This window comes from Camelus bactrianus, chromosome 12, assembly GCF_048773025.1.
Source record: "Camelus bactrianus isolate YW-2024 breed Bactrian camel chromosome 12, ASM4877302v1, whole genome shotgun sequence".
NCBI lineage: Eukaryota > Metazoa > Chordata > Mammalia > Artiodactyla > Camelidae > Camelus > Camelus bactrianus.
In genome coordinates this window covers 25,274,029-25,295,579 of record NC_133550.1, presented here as the reverse complement: position 1 = coordinate 25,295,579, position 21,551 = coordinate 25,274,029, and the positions used below count along the sequence as shown (strand labels likewise).

At 39.0% G+C, this 21,551-nt stretch overlaps 1 protein-coding gene across 2 annotated transcripts in view; it reads right to left on the bottom strand.

Moving 5' to 3' along the window:
- SRGAP1 (SLIT-ROBO Rho GTPase activating protein 1) overlaps nucleotides 1–21,551 on the bottom strand; it is a 249,611-nt gene that overhangs the window by 91,875 nt on the left and 136,185 nt on the right. For both annotated transcript variants that reach the window (XM_074375061.1, XM_074375062.1), the window contains exon 4: nucleotides 8,067–8,129. In XM_074375061.1, the coding sequence (XP_074231162.1) occupies nucleotides 8,067–8,129 (63 nt within the window). The remainder of the gene's footprint in view (nucleotides 1–8,066; nucleotides 8,130–21,551) is intronic.

Sequence of the window (21,551 nt, the reverse complement as noted above, 5' to 3'; positions counted from 1 at the left end):
GTTTAATGGATGCTGCTACAATTACTAACTGCCCCACATTTCTCCCCTATCTTTAAAGCCCGCAATAGCCTTAGCCAGTGCTCAGCACCAATGCTCACTTGTTCACTCTCTACACCTCAGGGGCTGGGAGCAGAGGCACGGGATGGTCTTCGTTTTCTGGATCAAAGAAACTGAGCTGCAAAGAAACCTCATCCTTGCTAATATACAAGTCAACAGAGAAAGTCAGTGACAGAGAAAGTCATTCAGAAAGACCTGGTTGCAAAAAGGGTCTTCACAGAAGTCTTTACAGGCGCTGAAACACAAGTTTAAGCTACTGAAAAACAAAACAAAACAAAACAAAACAAAACCCAAGAACTGGCACTTGGCATCCATATTTTTCAGGGCCATAGCGAACAGTGGCAGCAGAAGCGGCAAAGGAAAAGTTTCGAGTGGTTGGTGACGTTGAAGGGAAAAGTCCATGCATAATGAAAGGCCAACAGATTTACTAGACTCTCAGAGGCACCTGCAAGTTTAAATATTTAATTCTTTTCAAGGACATGTTTCCCATATCTTCAACATTACATGTGTGTACTAGACATTTAAGTTATAGTTTAGTATATAGAGTATTTAAGCTGAGGACACAAGACCCTTAGAATGTTGAAACCTTAAAAGCCCTGCAACCCTTGGAATTGCAGCATCAACTGAAATGGAAAAAACAAGGTGGAATTCTTTTAATGAAAAATGGTTTCAAAGTTGACACCTATACCTGTTTCTCAAATGTAATATTTCTCATTCCATTCATTAAAAAAAAAAAGAGAGAGGAGGAAAAAAAGAAGAAAAAAGGTAAGATGCTTTTGTTCACCTTTGCCAGAAAGCTTTCTGAGATTTCAAATTGCTTTTGAGTAGAAGGCTCACTCTTTTTTGCTGCCTATGCTCTTTATAATCTCACCTGGTGCTCTCCTGAAACCTTTCAGCTTCTGATTTTTCCCTTTCTTTCTAGTAACGGCTCCAGAGGGCAAATCTGCAGACGTGCCTTGTGTCTGTCCTGACTGCGCCCAGGCTCACGCTGCGCTTCTCACCTCGAAACCCCTCCCCACGCCCTCCCCATCTCTCCTATTGCCCAAATCCTGTCCATTTTCAGATTCTTTCCTGAGTGTTTTTTTAAAAATTTTTTGCATGTTATTTTTTTTTTGATTTACACAGTCTTGTATTGTTTCTGGTGTACAGCATAGTGATTCAGTACACACACACACACACACACACACACACACACACACACACACATTCTTTTTCATTACAGGTTACTGCAAGACTCTTCAACTTTTCTTAATCCTCCATGTGGACCTCTCTCTTTGGATGGCCAAAGCCCTCTCCCTGAACTTTTCTGTTGGTACAGAATGGTCTGCCTTACGTTATAATCATCATCAAAAACGGAGTGCAGTGTGAGAGCTAAGCCTTCTGACTCTGCTGGGACTTCCTGGCTGTGTGACCTTGAGCAAGATACTTAACCTTCCTGTGCCTTACCTACCCTGTAGGGCTGTTGGGAGAATTAAAGAGCTAATTACACAAAGTGCTTAGAGTAGTACCGACAAAGGTTAGCTGTGACTATTAAGTCCTTGTTTAGCTTCACTCTGCTAGACTGAAAGCATCCTGACTGGTACTGTCTCACCGAAAGCTCCCAGCACAGTAGCACCAACATAGTAAGAAACTATTTGTCAATTTAAATTAAAATACAACCTGGGTTTCAGCTCCAAACTGGGATTCTAGCAGTCTGAGTCTCAGTGATATTTTCCCTAAATGAGGAAGTTAATGTGATCATTTTTAAAGGTCTATTTGAAATTCTATGGGCTGGGACGCTGCCCCCTCACCTTGCCTTTAAAAACTCTTTGTTCGAGCCCTTCTGGGAGTACCAGCCACCCGTTCTCCTTGCTTGGCCCTGCAATAAACCTTTCTCTGTTTCAAACTCTGACCTTTAGGTTTGTTTGGACTCACCGTGTGTCGGGCACACAGGCTTGCCTTCAGTAACAATACTATATTTCAGAATATAAGAGTTTAGATAAAATACTCTTTGAGAAGGATTCTTGATAGGAGACATTCTTTAGGAATTTTTTGTTTTGTTTTGTTTTTTACTAAACTATACTTTCTAACACTTTTTCATTACTGAGCCAAATAATTTTTTTTTTTGGTTCATATTGCTCACCTCTTTTAAAAGACAGGTTTATTTGTGCTTCATAAGCACCAAGCATAACTAATCCTCGAATCTCAGAGAGAAAATAAAAATTCCAAGCAGGAGCTAGGAAGCATTTCACACCATTAATTAGCAGGGCATCCTAAAAGGCACCTACATATATATAACGTTTGCATCAAATAGTCGCCCTTAGGGAGTCTTCCTGTGGAAATTTTATTAATCCCAATCATTTTGGCAGGAAAATGAATCCAGATTAAACTAGTGAATCTTGCCTCCAAAGTCAGTCTGTGTCAAGGCCAAGATTAGAATTCAGGAGTTGGCAGGGAGTCATATGATCCCAACATGTCTCTTTCTTTCCATCTAAGTGTCTAGTAATAAGGCCAGGGGAAGGATATACGGAAACACTTTGTCAGCCCAAGATCTTTAAATAGACTGCTTTTTAAAAAAGTTTTCCAGGTGGCATCATGGAGAATGTGGTATTCCAGAGAGGTTTTTGACTTGGGAACCTTTTCTACAAATCCTTTACGCCTTACTTCTCCATCTTCAGTGTTTTGTTCTGAGACCTGGACCTCTTTGTAGTCCATCCCAAAGGAATGAATTTTCATTTTCACTACAGAAATACGTATTTCGAATACTTAAAATGCCCTGGAGCTACAATAAATCCTTCACACACACACAAAATTAAAAACCTCTTTGAGGCACAGAGAAAAATCGTCCTATAGGAGGTGGCAAGTATCTGGGGCTCTTTCCAAGTGACTTTGCAACCTCGCCTCGGGCATGTTTCTTCCTTCCAGAAGAATGCATTAGCTCCTGGTTCGTGGGAGGCTTGTGAGCCAAGAAAGCTTTCCTCAGCAGTCCTCTGAGGTGGAGTTTTCAAGGAAGGGCTTGGGATAATAAACAGTGTGTTCCCTCCCATCTCCTCTAAAGAATAATTATCTTTTTATTTTCACATTTTAAACAGAAAAGTGGTTCAAAGATATGCAAAGGCCAAGGTGGGTATCTGTGTGCTATTAGCAACCCCGTTTTCCAAATAACTCCTACATAAGAGGCCCACCAGCCTCTGGCTTTGCACCACCAGGACAGCTTCCCCTCTCCATTTACATTTCTTGGGCAGATCAGAGCTGGAGCTCAAAAGGAAGAAAACAAAGGGGCATGGAACATCCAGAAATAGGAACTTAGCACTGATGACTGTGTATGAACACACAGCTGACCGGATGATGTTGACACACATAACACCAGAACTCTATGAAAGGCTAGGTTTTGAAGAGGCACCCCCAGATGAACATATCCTAACATTAAAGCTGACTGTGCAAAGCCCTTTGGGTCTGCCCATGTTGTAAGCCACATCTATAGTCTGGAAAGTTCAATCAAGTTTTCACAAGTGGCGATCAGAGGGTGCAGTGTAAGGTTCACTCTGTGTTGTGTCTATGAGATCAGGCCCCACCCTTCTCCCCACCTGTCCTGCACCTCCTTCCCTAAGGCAGCTGTCCCGTGGGAACGGATGGCCCTTGGGGACCGAATGGGGCTGAGATTTTGGAGCATTCATTTCCTATCTGTGTGATCCTGAGCTAATTATTCTGATCCCCAGCTCCCAGTGGTAACCCGGGGACTAGGAATACCCGCCTCACAGGGCTGCTGTGAGAAATGAATGGGCTCCTGTGTGTACCTCAGGGTAAGAGTTGAATAAATCCTCATTTTCCTAGTTTGTTCCTCTCCATTTAATGGAACTTGAGGATGGATTACCTCTTGACTCTGGCCAGCCATGTGTGTCACTGGTGTATGGAGAGCACGATCATCAATTACATACATACAATCAATTTCATGTAGAGTTTTATCATGACATCAGTGTTTTATCTCTATCAGAATTTGCTTACCGAGGCTTGTAAGCGCCTTGTTTTTTAAAATGCTGAGTATAACGCTGCAAAACCTAGGCAATATAAAGAAATATTAATATAGGACAAATAATTGTTCTCCTCCTAAAATACAACGTCACCTTTTGAGATTTTGGTAGGAGGCGACAGGCTTATTAACACCTCAAACCGCATGATGAGCCCTTTCTCAGACTGATGAAGGCAAATTTTGTTTTGAAGGCTCCCTCTAACTTTTTGTGTCACCCTTTTTCTGTTTTTGCCTTTTCACTTCTCCACTAACTCAATCACAGCCCTGTTCACACTTGCCATTGATTTGGTTTTCCTAGAGGAAGTTACGTTTCTTTTTTTTTTTTTTTTTGTATAAAAGTAATGTATAATCCATTTACAAGGAAACATCATACATATATGTAAAAACCACCTGTAGTTACTGTTGATACCATCCCTGATCTCCACCTTTACTCTGAGAGCCAGACAAGTTGTTACCATCCCCTCCCCCACCCACTGATGATGAAGATGACAATGACGATGACACTACGTACATTTAAGTGTTCACTATGTGCCAGACACTGTTCTAAATGCTTGGTCTGTATTAAGTCAGCTTTATTTTTCCTCCTAGCACTTATACCTGCCATACTATACATTTATTTGTTTACTGTCCGTTTCTCCTCCCTAGAATATAAATGCTTTCAGAGGAAGTGACATGGTCTGTTTTGGTTTTTGTTTTTATTTTTTTAATCTTTTTTTTTGGGGGGGGATGTACTGAGGATAGAACCAGGGGTTCCTCTCTCCATATCAAGAATGCAGATGTAATGGCTGGAGCTCCAGCAACTATCATGAACCATAAGAAGAAAGATACTATTAGGTTTCTCTGAACGGTATATTAGGAGGAGCCTGATTCTTTGATGGCTTTATACAACCTCCATACCAGTCCTGAGCTGCCAACCTCTGAACTTTTATGTGAAAGAGATGATAAACTTCTATTTTGTTTATGCCATTATTCTGAGTTCCCTTGTTACTCAAGGTCCAACTAATTCTAACCTTTGTGGCTGGCCCCTGTGGTAGTTTAAGAAACCAAATGGAGGCTCAAAACCACTTTGAGGCCCTGTTTCTGTAAATAAAGGCAAGGTTGAGGCAAAAATATAGACAAGAGGGCGCCTATCTTCGAAGCCTCTCCTCTCATTCCAGACATCACTCCGATGCCGCCATCCTCTCCCTCCTGCTCCGAAGTCTAGGACTTCATGCTCCATGGATACCTGTTCTCAAAGGACCTGATAAAACTTGGTTCACTTTAAGTTTTAAATGATCATAAGGCATATCCTTGTAGTCATCCTTGTATTTTATTTAAGACAAAGTCTTCTGACAGAATGTTTGGAATAATCAACAGACCTCTGCGAGAACTATTTGGGGGCAGGGAAGCCCACACACAAGGCTACTGCCCACCACCAAGGCTGACTGTAATTTTATACAAGGCATTCCACTGAGTAAGAAGGTTAACGTACTTCTTAAAATGTTCACCATCAACTCCCAAAGAGTATCAAGGGTTGAGAGCAAAGGAGGAGTGAATGTTTGAAAAAGCAATTAAATAGCACCCTCCATTCACTGAGGCTACATATTTTATATGTTATTTCAACAATCATTATTACATCATTGGTTGTATAAAATTCTATGCATGATGCAACTCAGAAGACAATTTGCTTGTGACCAGTCAGTGGCTGAACAGAGAACCTAAACCATATTCCTCCAACCCCTGGTCCCTTTTCAAATACTCCTCACCTTTTCTTTCCTTCTGAATGTAAACTGAGTATGTGTAATGGGTAGATTTCATTTGAACAAGGCAGAATTTACGTATCTGAATTTAAAGTGCAAGAGAGACCAAACACCATCATCTTTTAGAGTAAAAAGTGTATGTGTGCGTGTGTGTAACATGAAGGTCTTTCCCCATGGAACATGACCTCTCACCTCAAATGAGCACGCTCTTTGATTAAAGTAAAATGTTCTTCCAAGAGTGCACAGTGATCTACCTAATTGAGACCTCATTGCCTGTCTCCTCTATCCCTTAATTCCCCGACTGACTCTGAGAGATTTAGTGACTGACAGGGTTACTCAAACTCCGGTCGCCTTTTCTAGAACCCGGCTCCTTCAGGCTTTCAGACTGATACTGGTGAGAGTTTTGAGGAGATATCAACTTACCTGATTCAACTATAGAGACTCCTAGACATCTAATGCCACCTGATAAACTGAATCCAGGACAAGTTTCTCTGTACACATCTCTCACTGAGATAAAATTTTCATGAGTTGGGGAGGGTGTAGCTCAAGTGGTAGAGTGCATGCTTAGCATGCACGAGTTCCTGGGTTCAATCCCCAGTACCTTCTCTAAAAAATAAATAAACCTAATTACCTCCCTCTCCCCCTGCTTAAAAATTAAATAATTAAATAATACGATAATAAATTAAAAAAATTTTTTTCATGACATCCTACCCACTTTTCTTGCACTCAAAAGTCAAGTTTGTCTTTGCCACTGTTGCTCAGACTAGTACTATTAGCTCCAGACCATAATCAACAGGCTCTTGTCTATGTCTATGCTGACAACCAGCAGATTTATTTTTTTTAAAGTATTAGAGACTGATCTATATTTTTAGGTGAAACAGTGCCCAAGCAAGGGGCCCTCAAGGAAAATGCCATGGAGCCCTCATCTTAAGACAGTTCAGTGGAAGTTGGCAGGGAATTTCTTCTTTGGAAGCCTCAAGAGGCACACGCTTTTAAATTCTTCTAAATCCAGGATTTCTAGAAATGGTTGATACTTTCAGTTATCAGAAATCAACAAACCACACAAAGCATGGGCCAATCATCACCCAAAACTCAACTTTGTTTGGTATTTCTACATGATGGGTATGACCTTCTAACATGAGACTTTTAAATGTAAAGTTACAAGTTTCTGAAGGATGAACTAACACTTAGAAATTATCAATCCAATTCAAAGCACAGGTGTACAGCAAACATGCCACATAAAAACACAGATTTATCACATATGTGATCACATAGGAAAAAACTGGAAGTAATTTTTTAAAGAATATTCATTTTATAACGTTTAAAACTACAGGTTCTTTTAATTAGCAAATATCAATAGAGCATTGAAAGTAATTTAACTCACATATTTGCATTTTACACACATGCTTTTTAGGAACAAATAAATCTGTAAATCAAGAAACATTTTAATAATAAGTTTCAGGTTTAATTTGCCTGTAAAGAAGAATTCAAATAATCTTATGCAATGAAAATGCAAATATCTATAGTTAGAACAAATTAATATTACTCAATTCTCATTATGTTGTTCTCTTATAAAATAAAAACTCGTCAAATTGCTCCAAAAGAAATTTGTATTTAATATGATCGTTAAGTGTAAAACAAAATTTACATAGACATATGACTAATTCCAATTTGCAACCTCACTGATTTTGTTTTTTTAAATAGTCATTTAGTTTCTTATGATTATCTGCAGTAATCTGAATAAAGTTTAAGTTCAGAAAAGCAATTGCCAAGAAGGAAAAATAGATACCCCTCCCACCAGAAGAAGTAGTTTTTAATATAGTAAGTCACTAAACAAAGAATTTAACTGAAATAGGGGGAAAAAAAGACATTAATGTACCAGAATAAAGCAACTCTAAATTGCTCAAAACCCAGAATGGCTGATTTTTGAATGGTAACAATTTAAAACAAAATATTCTGGAATTGAATATACGTACAGATCATACGTTATCCAACCAGTTAAAAACATTCTTTTTGGGACACCTATACACCAAGTTTTTTAAGTGTTCTAACTTCATATACGTATTTCTTTGAATACAGTTACCCCCACGTTGAGAGAACAACACAATACAATAGTGTGTGTGTATCCATTTGGTTCCACATTGCAACCAGACAAGCATCCATCCACACCCTAGCTTGGAACGAGTTCTAATAAGGGAAATGTTTCTGCAAACCAGAATTCTAAACCAATGATTTTTGCAAAACAAAGATTATGTGCTTACCGTGTAGAGCTCATTAAGAACCTTCATTAAATCCTCCTGAAGTTGGAATGCAATCTCTTTGCTCTGTGAAAAGAAGAAATAATATTAAAAAATGGAACAGAAACTTATTTCTAGACTGTTTACATCTTAAGAAGTCCACTGACTGAAAACAGAAGAATGTGTGTAACACAACGAAAGGCCAGCATGGCCCTGACAATAAACATCTTTGACCAAATGGCCTTTCTAAATACTAGATCTGTGCACCCACAGTCAGTACAGGACGGACAGAGTCAAACAAGTAGACAGTCTGCGTGGCTCTCCCACCGTCCATATCAGACTTTATTAAGAAGAGAGAGAAAAAGTAAGCAGGGAGAAGCATTGTGCTTGCTCAGAAGTTGAGTTGCAGAACTTAAGTCATTAAAACATGAATTCCAGCATCTAGTTTCCCATCTCAGTATCATCACAAGGGAATTTTTGCAGCGTGAATCCCCAAAGGCTAAGTTAGGAACCAAAAGGGAAATTAACTCTCCCTTTCCAAAATAACTATTTGACTGCAAATTTTAATTTTAAGAAAACAGTTTTAAAGCATTGAGATGGTAAGTCCACTTATGATCCACACATGTTTGCCTCTGCATTTGTTATTATTTCTTTATTAAGACAAAAAAGAGAGTTTTACTCTTCCATTCAGTTGGTAAATGACAGCATTTATGACATTTCTTCCCTAGGCTAGTAGTTCTGAGAGTTTGACAGAGGAGCATTTGCATATTTTTTCAGCAAAATCTGTAAGCTATTTTAAAGGAAATCATATCTCCAAATTACTTTTTTTTTCAACCCTGTTTTGAGTTATTTACTCAAATGGAAAAAAATGTGTAGCATGGCTTAATTTACAGAGCCTGAGACAGTAACAGCAAATCCATGGTTCATCCATGTGTCCCCACTGGACTGTCAGTACTGGGAATAAGGGCCACATATATATCTTTATCAGCTCCGCAACCCCATTGTCCTGCAGTGCTTGGGCAGAAGGCCAGAACTCGGGTGAGACCAGTGAGGTGCACAGGGCATGGAATTTAAGGAGACACTAGTACAGGTCCTGCTTGGGCACACAGGAAGCATCCAATCAACATTTGCTACATGGATCTGTAAATAAGCTGAAATAGTTACTACCTTTGCTGACAGCTGGCCGCTGGTGAGAGGGCAGAAAAGAAAGGCCCACTGACCACCCTTCAGAAAATAATCGGACCCAGATGAAGCACGGTCCACCTGCAAACACAAGGTCTTTGGCTTCGGTTTCCCTTAAAAAAGGTCAAATGTAACTGAAGCAAAACTTCGTGAATATAAAATAGTGTGGGAAGATGACATCAGAGCTGTACTTGAACTTTGAGAAATTCAAATCTGTTAGCAGCATTTGTCACTGGGTTTTCTTGAGTGATAAAGGGTGCGACTGTTTATCAAGCTCTGAGAGTTTCAAAATCCCTACAGTGGAGTTAAGAGACTTTATGTTCTGCTTTGTCCCTGCTACGTGAAGCGGTGGGTTAAGAATCACTGAAGAGTGAAAGGAAAAATTGCAAGGGAGAAAATGAAGCCAACTGAAACTCATTTTATTTTCCCCTAAATCTTGGTTACTCTGACCGTATACGTTACACGGCAATCTCCTATGACTTCAGCTTGGTGTTATTTTAATATCACATTTCATCCACAGATCTGAGCTCCACTTTGGAACTCTTCAATGGGATCAAAGGCCACCACGTAACTCCGCTCAGCTGCCCACATTTCAGGTAGCAAGTCCAAAAATAAAATTTTTCTTGGCAGAGACTGAAGAGCATTAACAACAACAATAAAAATCCCTTAGGTCCAATTAGCCCAAGCCAAGAATATTTAGGATCAGATTAAACACTTAGGCTTGGGGTGGGGTGGGGTCTTCCAAGCTATCCTAGGTCAAATATTGTTACCACCAGCGAAAAGATTTTGTACACTTCACAGTTTACAAGATTTCAGGTCATGAGGGAGAAGAAATCTGGCATCACAGACGTGCTGTGCTCTGCTGGGCACATCCGCACGTTTTCCTTTCACCTTTCCCCAGGGGCCCTGAAATATAAAAAATTTGTCTGGGGGGCAGTACAGAACAATGCTTAAAAGCAAGGACTCTGGAGTCAGAATGCTGGGACTGGGTCTCAAAGGCTTGGGTTCCCTTGTGCCTCACTCTGAAGATCTGTAAAAGGAATGCAGTCACTGGACCTATGTCGGGGGGCTGATGACAGCATTAATCAGATGACACACCCATGGCACTCAGGATGGCACCAACACACAGTAAGCAGCTCGTGAATGTTAGGCTTCTTTCTTTCCCAGACATTATTTGTAATGGTTAACTCCTCTGAGTGAAAAGGCCACATCGTATTTTTCCTCCTTTTGGTCTCTACGGACACTCATTTCTGACTTCCACGTAGGAAGCGCTTGGTGGAACTGAACTCGACGCCCCTCCTCCCTCCACTGCCTTGGCCCTTAGGTCCGTCCATGTAACTCCTGATCTGGAGGTTCTGCTCCAGCCCTTGAGCCCTTCTTACATCGCCATATATGTGCAGTGAGCTTATCTGTGTTCCATTTTCCTGTGGGTCCTACTACTAGTGGTACCAGATGAACTGATCAAATACCTGCCAGGAAACGGGTAATTTTTCAAGCCAATGAAATAAGATACATATAACTCATGAAAGAGACTCTTACAGAGCCGGGCCCAGTGGGAACTCTAAATTGTGAACAGTTGGTGGGAAGTTCTTTTCAGGTAGGAAAATGACACATCATGACACATCATGACACATCCCCAGAGCTTCTGCCTATTTGTTCACTCTGAATGACATGACATGACAAACCCTCCATGGTCTAGTCAGCAACCTCAGGATTAACCATTCTTCCCTCGTTGCCACTCCTTTTGAGTGCAAAGACTGTTAGAGAGGTGCGCTGTGCTCTTACACACTCAAGTGTGAAGCGTGAATTTGAACTCCCTTTTGTACACGGATCCTTGGGCCAGACACAACCTCAAGTCCTAATCTGAATGCTGGGGGATTGGTCACGGTCCTCACGGCATAGAAACAATAAAAAGACTACCTCTTGTTACCCCCACCCCAACTTTAAACATGTCTCCAATTTATTATAGTGACAGTGAGAAACAACCCTTTCTTCTAAATACGACCCTGGACCCCAAAAGAAGCAATCTTAAACCAAAACACATCTTCTGTGGCACACACATACTCAACTGGTCATCTGAAACCCTTCAATTAGAAAAGATCTGGATTAGAAGGAAAAAATAAGGTAAAGATTATCCAGACTTACTTCTGAAATAAGTAGAAACAATATGAAGTTTACATATTTACCAACGGCGATTTTTTAACAAATTAAAAAATCAAAATCCAAAAAAAAAAGGAAATACCTGGATTATCAAAATTCCATCAAAATCCAATCAGTTAAATATGCCTCCGGATTGTATTTCATTAAAAATTTGAAAAGAGCAAGAACGGACCCTGGACCGAGAGTTGCTATGTAAGAAAAATGATACTGGTGTTAAGGAGAGCAATCAATGTCCCCTTTGTTGAAAAGGAAAAAATAACTTTATGAAATGATATATGTTTGAAATAAAGTATTTTCTATGTTATTTGAGACTGGCTGATTAAAATCACTTTTGCACAAGTAAGGAGAGTCCCCTCAAATTGCTTGGAGGGGACTCTCCTTACCTGTATGGAGTTGGAAAAGGAAGAATTTTCTCCCCCATTATATGGGCCTATATAAGTTCAAATGATGGTAGAACTTCTAATGTATTACAGTAGGATCCTAGGATTCTGACTAAAAACAAGGAAAATGGTTAGAACTTCCATTCAGTTGACATTTATCGAAGGTCTCCTAAAGTGTAAACTCAGAGTTGAACATCAGTTTCTAATTGTTTACTCTTTGTTGTCACTCTGATGTTTCAGAACCCTCCAACGTAAGTCCAAATTTAGCAGTCCCAAAGCTTCTACCTTTTTCCATTTTAAACACAAATTAAGTATAATGAAAAATATTGGAAAAATGGCAGATGGGCAAAACCACCACCATTATGTTTTAATGTATTTCCTTCGAGGTCATTTATCTAAACATAGGTCTGAGTTAAAATCATTCTGTAAGAGCAAAGTATCTTTTTCTACTCTGTTTTTTTTTGAGTTACCATAAATTTTTTTCATGTAATTATATAGTTTTCAGAAACCATTATTACTATTATTGGATTCATAACTACCCCGTGAATGTATATTAACCATTCTTCTATTATGGTTTCCAAAGTTTCCACTATTTTCTACCAATCATTCAATTACTCATTCATTCAATGTCACCAGGATGTCTTAAGCACTCTGAACTAGTATCATCAATGCCATTCTAAAGGCATATCTTGCATTTTGTGTTGTTTCCTTAATACCAATTCCCAGACATGAAATGACTCAGATAAAAGTATAGACATTTTTAAGACCCTTCCTATATATGGGAAGATTACTCTCTAAAAGGGTTATAATGAATTTATATCACTTCCAGGATAATAGTGTCACTCATGTCAGAATCCGAGGTTCATCCAAGACTTAACTTCTCCTTGAAAAAGAAGCCACCAACCTTCTCTATTCTGGCTGGATCTGTTTTTCTGTATGTTATTAGAATATTTAAAAAAATAAAGATCTAATTTTCTTTCTCTGATTAAACTCCATCAAACGCCTGTTATATTTTTTTCAGGATAGAGTTCAAATTTCTTAAGTCACCTGTAATTTCCCCTATGAAACTAACCTATCACACCTTCCACAAATCTCAGGCCACATCTTTCAGCCGCTCACTTTCGGGTCCTGCGTTCACACCTCCGCCTTCCCACGCCACCCCCTCTGCCTGGGTGCCCCTCCCTTCTCTGGCCTGGAACAACCCCACCTGCTACTCCGTGAAACCTGTCTTGGGACTTTGCCTTGTTCCCCAAAGAAAGAAATCAGACTCTCCTTTCTCTGTGATTTTACAATACATTCATTTGTCACCGCTTCTAGTCTGCAGAATTTAGTGGTTAAGAGTTCAAACTCTACAACTGAACTGCCTGTTTTCAAACTACCCTGTCTGTGCATAAGTTAAATAATTCAGTGAGACCGTGGTTTTTCCAATGGCAACACAGAGATGCCAACGGTCTCCATATCACAGGGTTTTATTGGGATGGACCTCACTAAATACAAAACCCGGTTAACAAGGGCTATTAAACTGATGCTATTCATTATTATTACGCTCATCACATGCTCTTTTTCTCTTTATCAACTGAGGGTTTCTTTGAGAGCAGGGGCTGTGTCCTCATCATCTTTGTATTCCCAAGCCCTGCTCTGGTGGCTGGCACACTGCAGATGCTCGATACACCTTTGCTGAATGAGTGGGACCCAGAGCCAAGGAAGGCACAGCTTTTGTCCTCCAGAGGTACGATCTCATGGAGGAGCCAGATGTGCCCAAACAGCTTCCTACATGGAGCACCATGACAAGCACCACGCTGAGTGGGCCCTGGCCCAGATCTCTATTCCTGGAGAGCAGGCTTGCTCCCTGGAACCTCCCAGAGAGGGGAGAAAGAAGGGCAGAACAAACAGCTTAATGAATACCCCATAATTGAGCACACTGAGCAATCAATAGAGTGATCTATGAGGTTGGAGCAAATGACCGACTCAGTGGGCCTCGGGCCTCTCAAAGAGTTATTTTTAAAGTAAATCTATTATGATGACCAGTCAAGGAATCCTAACTATGCTGAGTCAGAAGGAGACTGAGAAAGGAGGAGGAAAATCAGATTAAATATTTAATAAGAGGGTTTCAAATGATTTTAGTGTCTCACGCTCAGTGAGTTTTGGATGTAAATTCTGGTTAAAAGGGTCAGGCCTTACTTCCAAAGAGTGTACGCTTTTAAATTTCCAAAGCTCATGTTCATGTGTCTTTATCAGAAGAGATTCTCTTGATTCACGTAAACTCTGAAGACGGCAGCAACAGCATCCTGCCAAATGCCTGCTGGAGAAAGCTGCGTTGGGCATAATGGCCTGAAGCAAGCCTCTGGATAATATTTATAGTGTTTCTGCACATTTCCTTTCCATCTGCCCAAGGACATGGCTCTGTACGTGTTTAAATCACAACTAAATATCAGCACATGGAATTAGCCTCATGATCTACTTCATTCCCAAGAAGAAAAGTAATCAATATTCTTTTAGAGCAAACTCCGTATCACTAGAAAACGTTGAGAAAATCGGGGGAAAAAAAATTACAGATACAGGGGAACTAGAGCTTCATTTTGAAACAAGACAAAACTTAACCTTAAAGGAAATATCTGGGACATATTCTATAACATTAACTAATGTAATAGCCAGGCAAATGTGGCATTCAACTGCATTCAGCCTGTGAGCAGACAATATGAAAGGGACAGAGGCATGTACACCTGTGTCAGTCATAACTATAAAACACTGATAAAGGAAATTGAAGATGATAAAAAGTAATGGAAAGATATCCCATGCTCTTGGATTAGAAGAATTAATATTGGTAAAATGGCCATACTACCCAAAGCAATTTTCAGATTTAATACAATCCCTATCAAATTACCCGTGACATTTTTTTTTTAACAGAACTTGAACAAGTAATCCAAAAATTTATATGGAATCATAAAAGACCAGAATTGCCAAAAAAAACCTGAGGAAAAAGAACAAAGCTGAACGTATAAGCCTCCCAGACTTCAGACAATACTACAGAGCTACAGTAATCAATGCAGTGTGGTATTGGCACAAAAACAGACATGTGAATCAATGGAACAGAATGGAGAGCCTAGAAATAAACCAACACATACCTATGGTCAATTAATCTTCAACAAAGGAGGCAAGAATATACAATGGAAAAAAGGCAGTCTCTTCAGCAAGTGATGCTGGGAAAACTGGACAGCCACATGTAAATCAATGAAGTTAGAACACTCCCTCACACCATACACAAAAATAAACTCAAATGGCTTAAAGACTTAAATATAAGACAAGACACTATAAACCTTCTAGAAGAAAACATAGGCAAAACATTCTCTGACATAAATCTTAGCAATGTTCTCCTAGGACAGTCTACCCAGGCAATAGAAATAAAACCAAAAATAAACAAATGGGACCTAATCAAATGTATAAACTCTTGCACAGCAAAGGAAACCATAAACAAAATGAAAAGACAGCCTATAGACTGGTAGAAAATATTTGTAAACGATGTGACTGACAAGGGCTTAATTTCCAGAATATACAAACAGCTCATACAACTCAGTAACAAAAAACCAAACAACCCAATCAAAACACAGGCAGAGACCTAAATAGACATTTCTCCAAAGAACATAGATGGCCAATAGGCACATGGAAAGATGCTCAACTTCACGAATTATCAGGGAAATGCAAATCAAAATCACATTGAGGTATCACCTCACACCAGTCAGAATATTAAAAAGCCATTATTAAAAAGTCAAACAAATAATAAATGCTGGAGAGGGCATAAAGAAAAGGGAATTCTCCTACATTGTTGGTGGGAATGTGAATTGGTGCAGCCACACCCCAACGTTCACAGCAGCATTATCTACAATAGCCAAGACATGGAAGCAACCTAAATGTCCACTGACAGATGAATGGATAAAAAAGATGCACTATAGATACACAATGGAATACTATGCGGCCATAAAAAAGATTGAAACAATGCTATTTGCAGCAACATGGACCTATTATATAAGTTAAGTAAGCCAGGTAGAGAAAGACAAATATCATATAATATCACATATGTGGAATCTACAGTATGATACAAATGAACTTATTTACAAAACAAAAACAGATTCACATCATAGAAAAGAAACAATGGTTACCAAAGGGGAAAGAAGGGGATACAGAGGAATTAGAGGAGATGCATTCTTCTATACATGAGTACAGAGAACAGCAAAGGACGAGAGCCTGGGATTCCAGTCAAGCCTAGCTCATATGTGGGAAAGGAGGAGAGGGACAAATGAGGAGTTTGGGATTAGTGGATATAAACTACTGTATATAAAATAAACAACAAGTCCTACTGTATAGGACAGGGAACTATATTCAATATCCTGTAATAAACCATAATGGAAAAGAACATGAAAAAGTATATATATGTATACACACACACACACACAACACACACGCACACACACATAACTGAATCACTTTGCTGTACATTAGAAACTAACACAACATTGTAAATCAACTATACAGCAATTAAAAAAAAATGAAGACCGAAATTTAAAATCCTACAGGAAATAAAGCTGATGAAACCACTATTCTCATTTCAGTTTGCATTACCTTAACTCTTCAAGAAACACAATTTTGCATGCTTATTTCTCTACTCAAAATGGTGACACCATTTCAGTGTGACTAGATGAATAATCACTTAGGCATAAACTCTCAGTAGCTGATGTAAAACAAACCTACCCAGTTAAAATCAGAATGTGTTATAAAATCAGAATGTGTTATGAAACTTGGTTCAGACTGTAATATAATTAAGAAATATCAGAAATACATCTCCAGACCAGTTTTCAATATGTAGAACTTTACAAAAATGTATTAACTCAGCTTTATTAACAATCCCTTCATATTACCATAATAATACATCTTCTTTAGTGCATGAACCTGAGTCTACTAATTTATCACTAAAGTCAACTGTCTTTCTCTCCTGTGACAGGTGTGACTGTGCAAAGATCCTAAGCCACACTGCTCTCCAGCGTGACCAAAAGCTTATATCCATGGCCTGGTTGGCTGGGGTTATGAGTATAGTCTGTGGTCAAGCAAACTAAACCACATTGTGTAGGAAACCCATGACCTTCGTCTTAATAGCATTGTGGTAAGAAAAACCAGGGACTATTCACAAAAATAAATAGGAGACTTGCTCATTCATAAGTCATCCATTGAATCAGTAAGCAAAAGGCTGTGAGATGCTTCAGATACTGATAAAAGTTCACTCATTCATGCACTCACTCATTCATTCTACCAGTTTATATGACTACCTTCTATACGTGCCATAAAAAAGTGGTCTTACAATTCAGTGAGAGCGCTCCACAAAACAATTTCAATCCAGTCTGATTTATGCTTATTCAAACAATTTAAACTAAGTGAAATCTCTATATAACTCTTGGACCTACCCCCAAAGTTAATAAACTAATGAATCTTCAAGAATTTAACCTAAATCAGAAACTTCCTTTAAAGATACAGATTTACCTTAACAGTAAGAGTACCATCTCAGAACTACAACTGGTTAATTGGGCTGCAGAATTAACCATGTTATCTAAGAAAACATAGCTTAAGGAATGGAAAAAAAAATTTTAAATTCCCCGGGCTAAGTGTCCTTTTCACCAAGAATTTGGTTCCTTGAATATTACCAGAGAAGTTGAGAAAACACATGTGCCCAGTGGGCAAATGCACATGGGGTGACAGCCTACTTGAAGCAGGGAAGGGGAAAAAAAAAAAACCCACACTTCAAGACAGGTCTAGGGTCAGATTATTTAAATATCTTTACTTGTCTGAGCCATTTCCTCATCTGAAACCTGGAGAAGAGTCCAGTATACATTCCCTAGTGTTCTTACGAGGACTCAAGGAGATATCCACTGATATGTGCTTAACAGAGTGCCTGGCCCCCACCACGCACTACATAAACATAGCTGTCATGATGCCCTCATCAGCTTCGCATCGTATCCTTGGTTCATTTCATGAAGTCATCCTCCATTTTTCTAAATGGTAATACAACAGCCTTTTTGTGTCAACTTTCAAATCACTATGTCTCATATGGTCACTTCAACTTAATTCAAGATTTACTTCCTAGAAGACTTATGTCGGAGGTACTATATACCAAGGGGTTAAAGCCCAATTCCAGGGAATAGTGCAAAGCTACAAGAAAGCAGAACGCTAATTCTGAGCGAGTCCTTGCTGACCTCAGACTGCGGTAACCGTTAGGTCTTTCTTAGGATCAAGTGAAACTTGTCCCCAGTTAAGTCATACCAATTGGTCTTAACTCTTGTAGACCTGCAGAGCTAGTTAATCTCAGCCATCTTCTACAGGACAGGTCTTCAAACGTGTGAAGACAGCTACTGTGTCCTAGCTAAGGCTTACTTTCTCTCTACCAAACATCGCCAGTGTCTTCAACTATCTCTTATATGACACTGTTTAAAGAAATGAGAGCGAATGATCTCCTTGCCTCCCAGATAATTGTTCAGTGTCTTGCAGCTGGCAGCACTAAGGACACTGTATACTATAAGGGGTGAAAGCTAAGACCCTGAGAGGAGGAGGAGGCAACACACACCTCTCAGTGATTTGCATTTGCTTGCAATCATCCGTTCCTTATTAGGCAGTCCAAACCCATGTCTCCAGAGATAAGGTAAGCTCAAGAATCTTGGAATAATCATTAGATTCCTTTTCCTTTTCCAATAGGCTAAAGAGCCATCAGCTATAGGAACAGAAGACTTACAATCTGATTAGGATGGACTGGATAGCAATGTCCTGGTTTTAAATTGCCAACAGATCTTTTATGAAACAGCAACAGCAAAAAAAGCCATTCGATTCATTCTTCATCTACACAGATGAGAACTTTTTGAAGACAATATCATTACAAGTATGGAACTACTCTCTGGCCACAATTCATGACAGAGCAAAAATCACTGCCCACATCAAGGATGCAACAGCTTCCTTACTAGTTTCCCCAAGGCCAGTTTCTTCCCATTCCAGTTTACTCCTCACAACATCCTTCAGCAACAAGGCTGATTATGTCATATCTCGAATGCAAAAATCTCTCTTGGCCTCCTTACTTGCTTAGATAACAACACACCAATTCCTTAAACTGAAACTCTAAATTCTTGCATGCCTGTGGCCCCCACCCCCAACCTGCCTTTCTACATCTCAGATAGCTGTTAGCCCACTCTGTATGTTTTGCCATGTTATAGGCTAGGCTCCTAAGCTTTAGGTCCAGGCCAAAAAGAGGTGGCCTACAATGTCAATTCACTACTGTTACAGAGGTGCGTAGACTGGGCCATCTACCATCATCTTCTCGTAGCATCATTTCCTAGATATGAGCTGGGCTTGATCAGAACCCCAGGCCCTTGTTCTCTGTTGTTCTCTCTGTACTTACTAAGTTTAGGACGTTGCTCAAATGCCACTCTCTGGGAAACCTTTCTCTACTGCCCGAGACAGTGTGCCTTACTCAATCCTCTGTGCTCTTCTAGGCTGAGGTCCTATTTCTGTAAGAGCAGTTGTCAACTTACAATGTAGTTTTTATCTCTGCACTTCCTTTCCTTACTAGATTATAAGCCCCTTTGGAGTACTAATTGAAGATTTGTGTCTTACTTTTGTGACCTTAGAACCCATCATTGTACCTGTCACATAATGATAATCAATAAAGGTTTGTTGAATGAATAATGAAATAGAATGTCTACTCTGTTTTGGCAAAGAAAACAAAGATTTCAGTAAAGTTAGGTTTCAGAAAAAAATAAAAAGAGAAGGAAAAGTAAAAGTTGCAATGAATTTGTCATGACTGTTTAGTATAATTATAAGACCCTGTCAAATAATAAAAGATTAGCTCCTTGCAATCTCTATTTTTAGAGCTAAAGAAATGAAATTTTAATGGGTGTGTTTATTCAAGCCAGTCAGTGCATTAGCCAATTATGGTTCTGTGTTCACTTGAAACTATCAAAGTTCAAAAAGTGGTACATATTATTTATTCACTATCAATTATTGAACATAACTGGGCTTTCTCAATCTAAATAGTTCATATATCTAGTATCAAATTTTAATTTTATTTTTTTAAGTTTCTAGGTTGACCTGACAAAGCAGCTGGTAAAATTTCTGTATGTTTCCATTTAACTGCTTCTCTAATAATGAGATTTTTTTTTCCCCTTTGAGATTTAAAAGGCACTCAAATCAATCTAAGAGCCATATTCAATATCTGTTTGCAACGGCATATTTTGGGGTTGCTATTATTCAAGGCATCACAAGTGTTTCTTAATTAAAATATTTGCTACATGTGCAATATCCCCCAGTATGGTATTTCTTGCAGCTGCTGGAAATCTTTTAGAATCCCACCACGTGAAATTAAGCATAGTCTTCAAGTGGTAAGAAACCTTGACTAGCGATCAAAATACTGTTCTCCGGTTGCTCTAGACGCTGTTGATCTGGAGTGCAGACACCTCAGCATATCGTAGGAATGTTCTCTCCTCATCAGTTCTTTTCTTAAGACCGCAATTTCCTTCTTGGATGAGAATGGGTAAGGATTCTGTGTCTTAGGCTCTTTGAAAATGAACTTTCTCAAGTGAGGATGTTTAATAAATAACAACCTAAATAAACGTACTGAATGATTTTTAACTCCTCTTTATGGGAGATGAGAGATTGGGTGCCTTTGACCTACTCCATGTTTGTTAATTTAATCTAGAGTTGTGCAAACCTTGTGATCGAAAAGCAAACCAAATAGGAAAATTTCTTTAAAAAAAAAAAATCTGGGAAAATGGAAAGCTCACATTGGATGAATGGTTCTCAATTTGGGCCAATTCTCCCTTCAGGGGACATCTGGTAACATCTGAAGATACTTCTGGTCGTCACACCAATACGGTGCTACTGGTGTTTGGTGGGTAGAGAAATCTACAGTCAATCTAATTGCTGTTCTTCCATCAGTAAGATGTCATTTTTCTCCGGCATGCTTTGTCTCGTTGTCTGTAGTTTTCGGTTTGATTATGATGTGTCTGGGTACGGACTTCTTTGGATTCATCTAGGTTGCATTTTGCTGAGCTTCTAGAATGTGCAGGTTTATTTCATTCGCCAAATTGGGGAAGCTTTCTTATAATTATTCTTTCAAATATTTTTTTCACCACACTCTCTCCTCTCCTTCAGGGACTCTGTGGATAGGAATATCAGAAATTCTGGTATTGTCCCAAAGATCCCTGAGGCCACTGATCAGTTCTCTTCTCCAATCTTTTTTTTTTTTCTCTCTCTCTGTTGTTTTGATTGGATAATTTCTATTAACCCACCTTTAGGATTAATAGCAATTAATCTGACTCTCTTCTCTGTTACCTCCATTCTGCTATTGAAACCTCTAATGAGTTTTATATTTTGGTTACTGTATTTTTCAGTTCTAAAATTTCCATTTAGCTATTTCTATCTTTTTTTTTTTCCTGAGACTTTCTATCTTTTCATTCATTTCAAGAGTGTCTGCATTTACTTCTCAGAGCATTTTTATCATGGTTGCTTTAAAAAGCCTTTGTTACATAATTCCACCATTTGTGTGATTCAGAATTGGCCATTTATTGACTGTCTTCTCCCATGTGAGTTGAGGTTTTCCTGTTCCTTTGTATGCTGAGTAATTTGTATTCTCGATATTTTGTGTATTATGTTATGAGACTCTGGGTCTTACTTAAGCCATATGTAGAATGTTGATATTTTTGTTTTATCAGGAAATCAACCTGGTTGAATTTGAGATGCAAATTCTGACCAGGCTTCT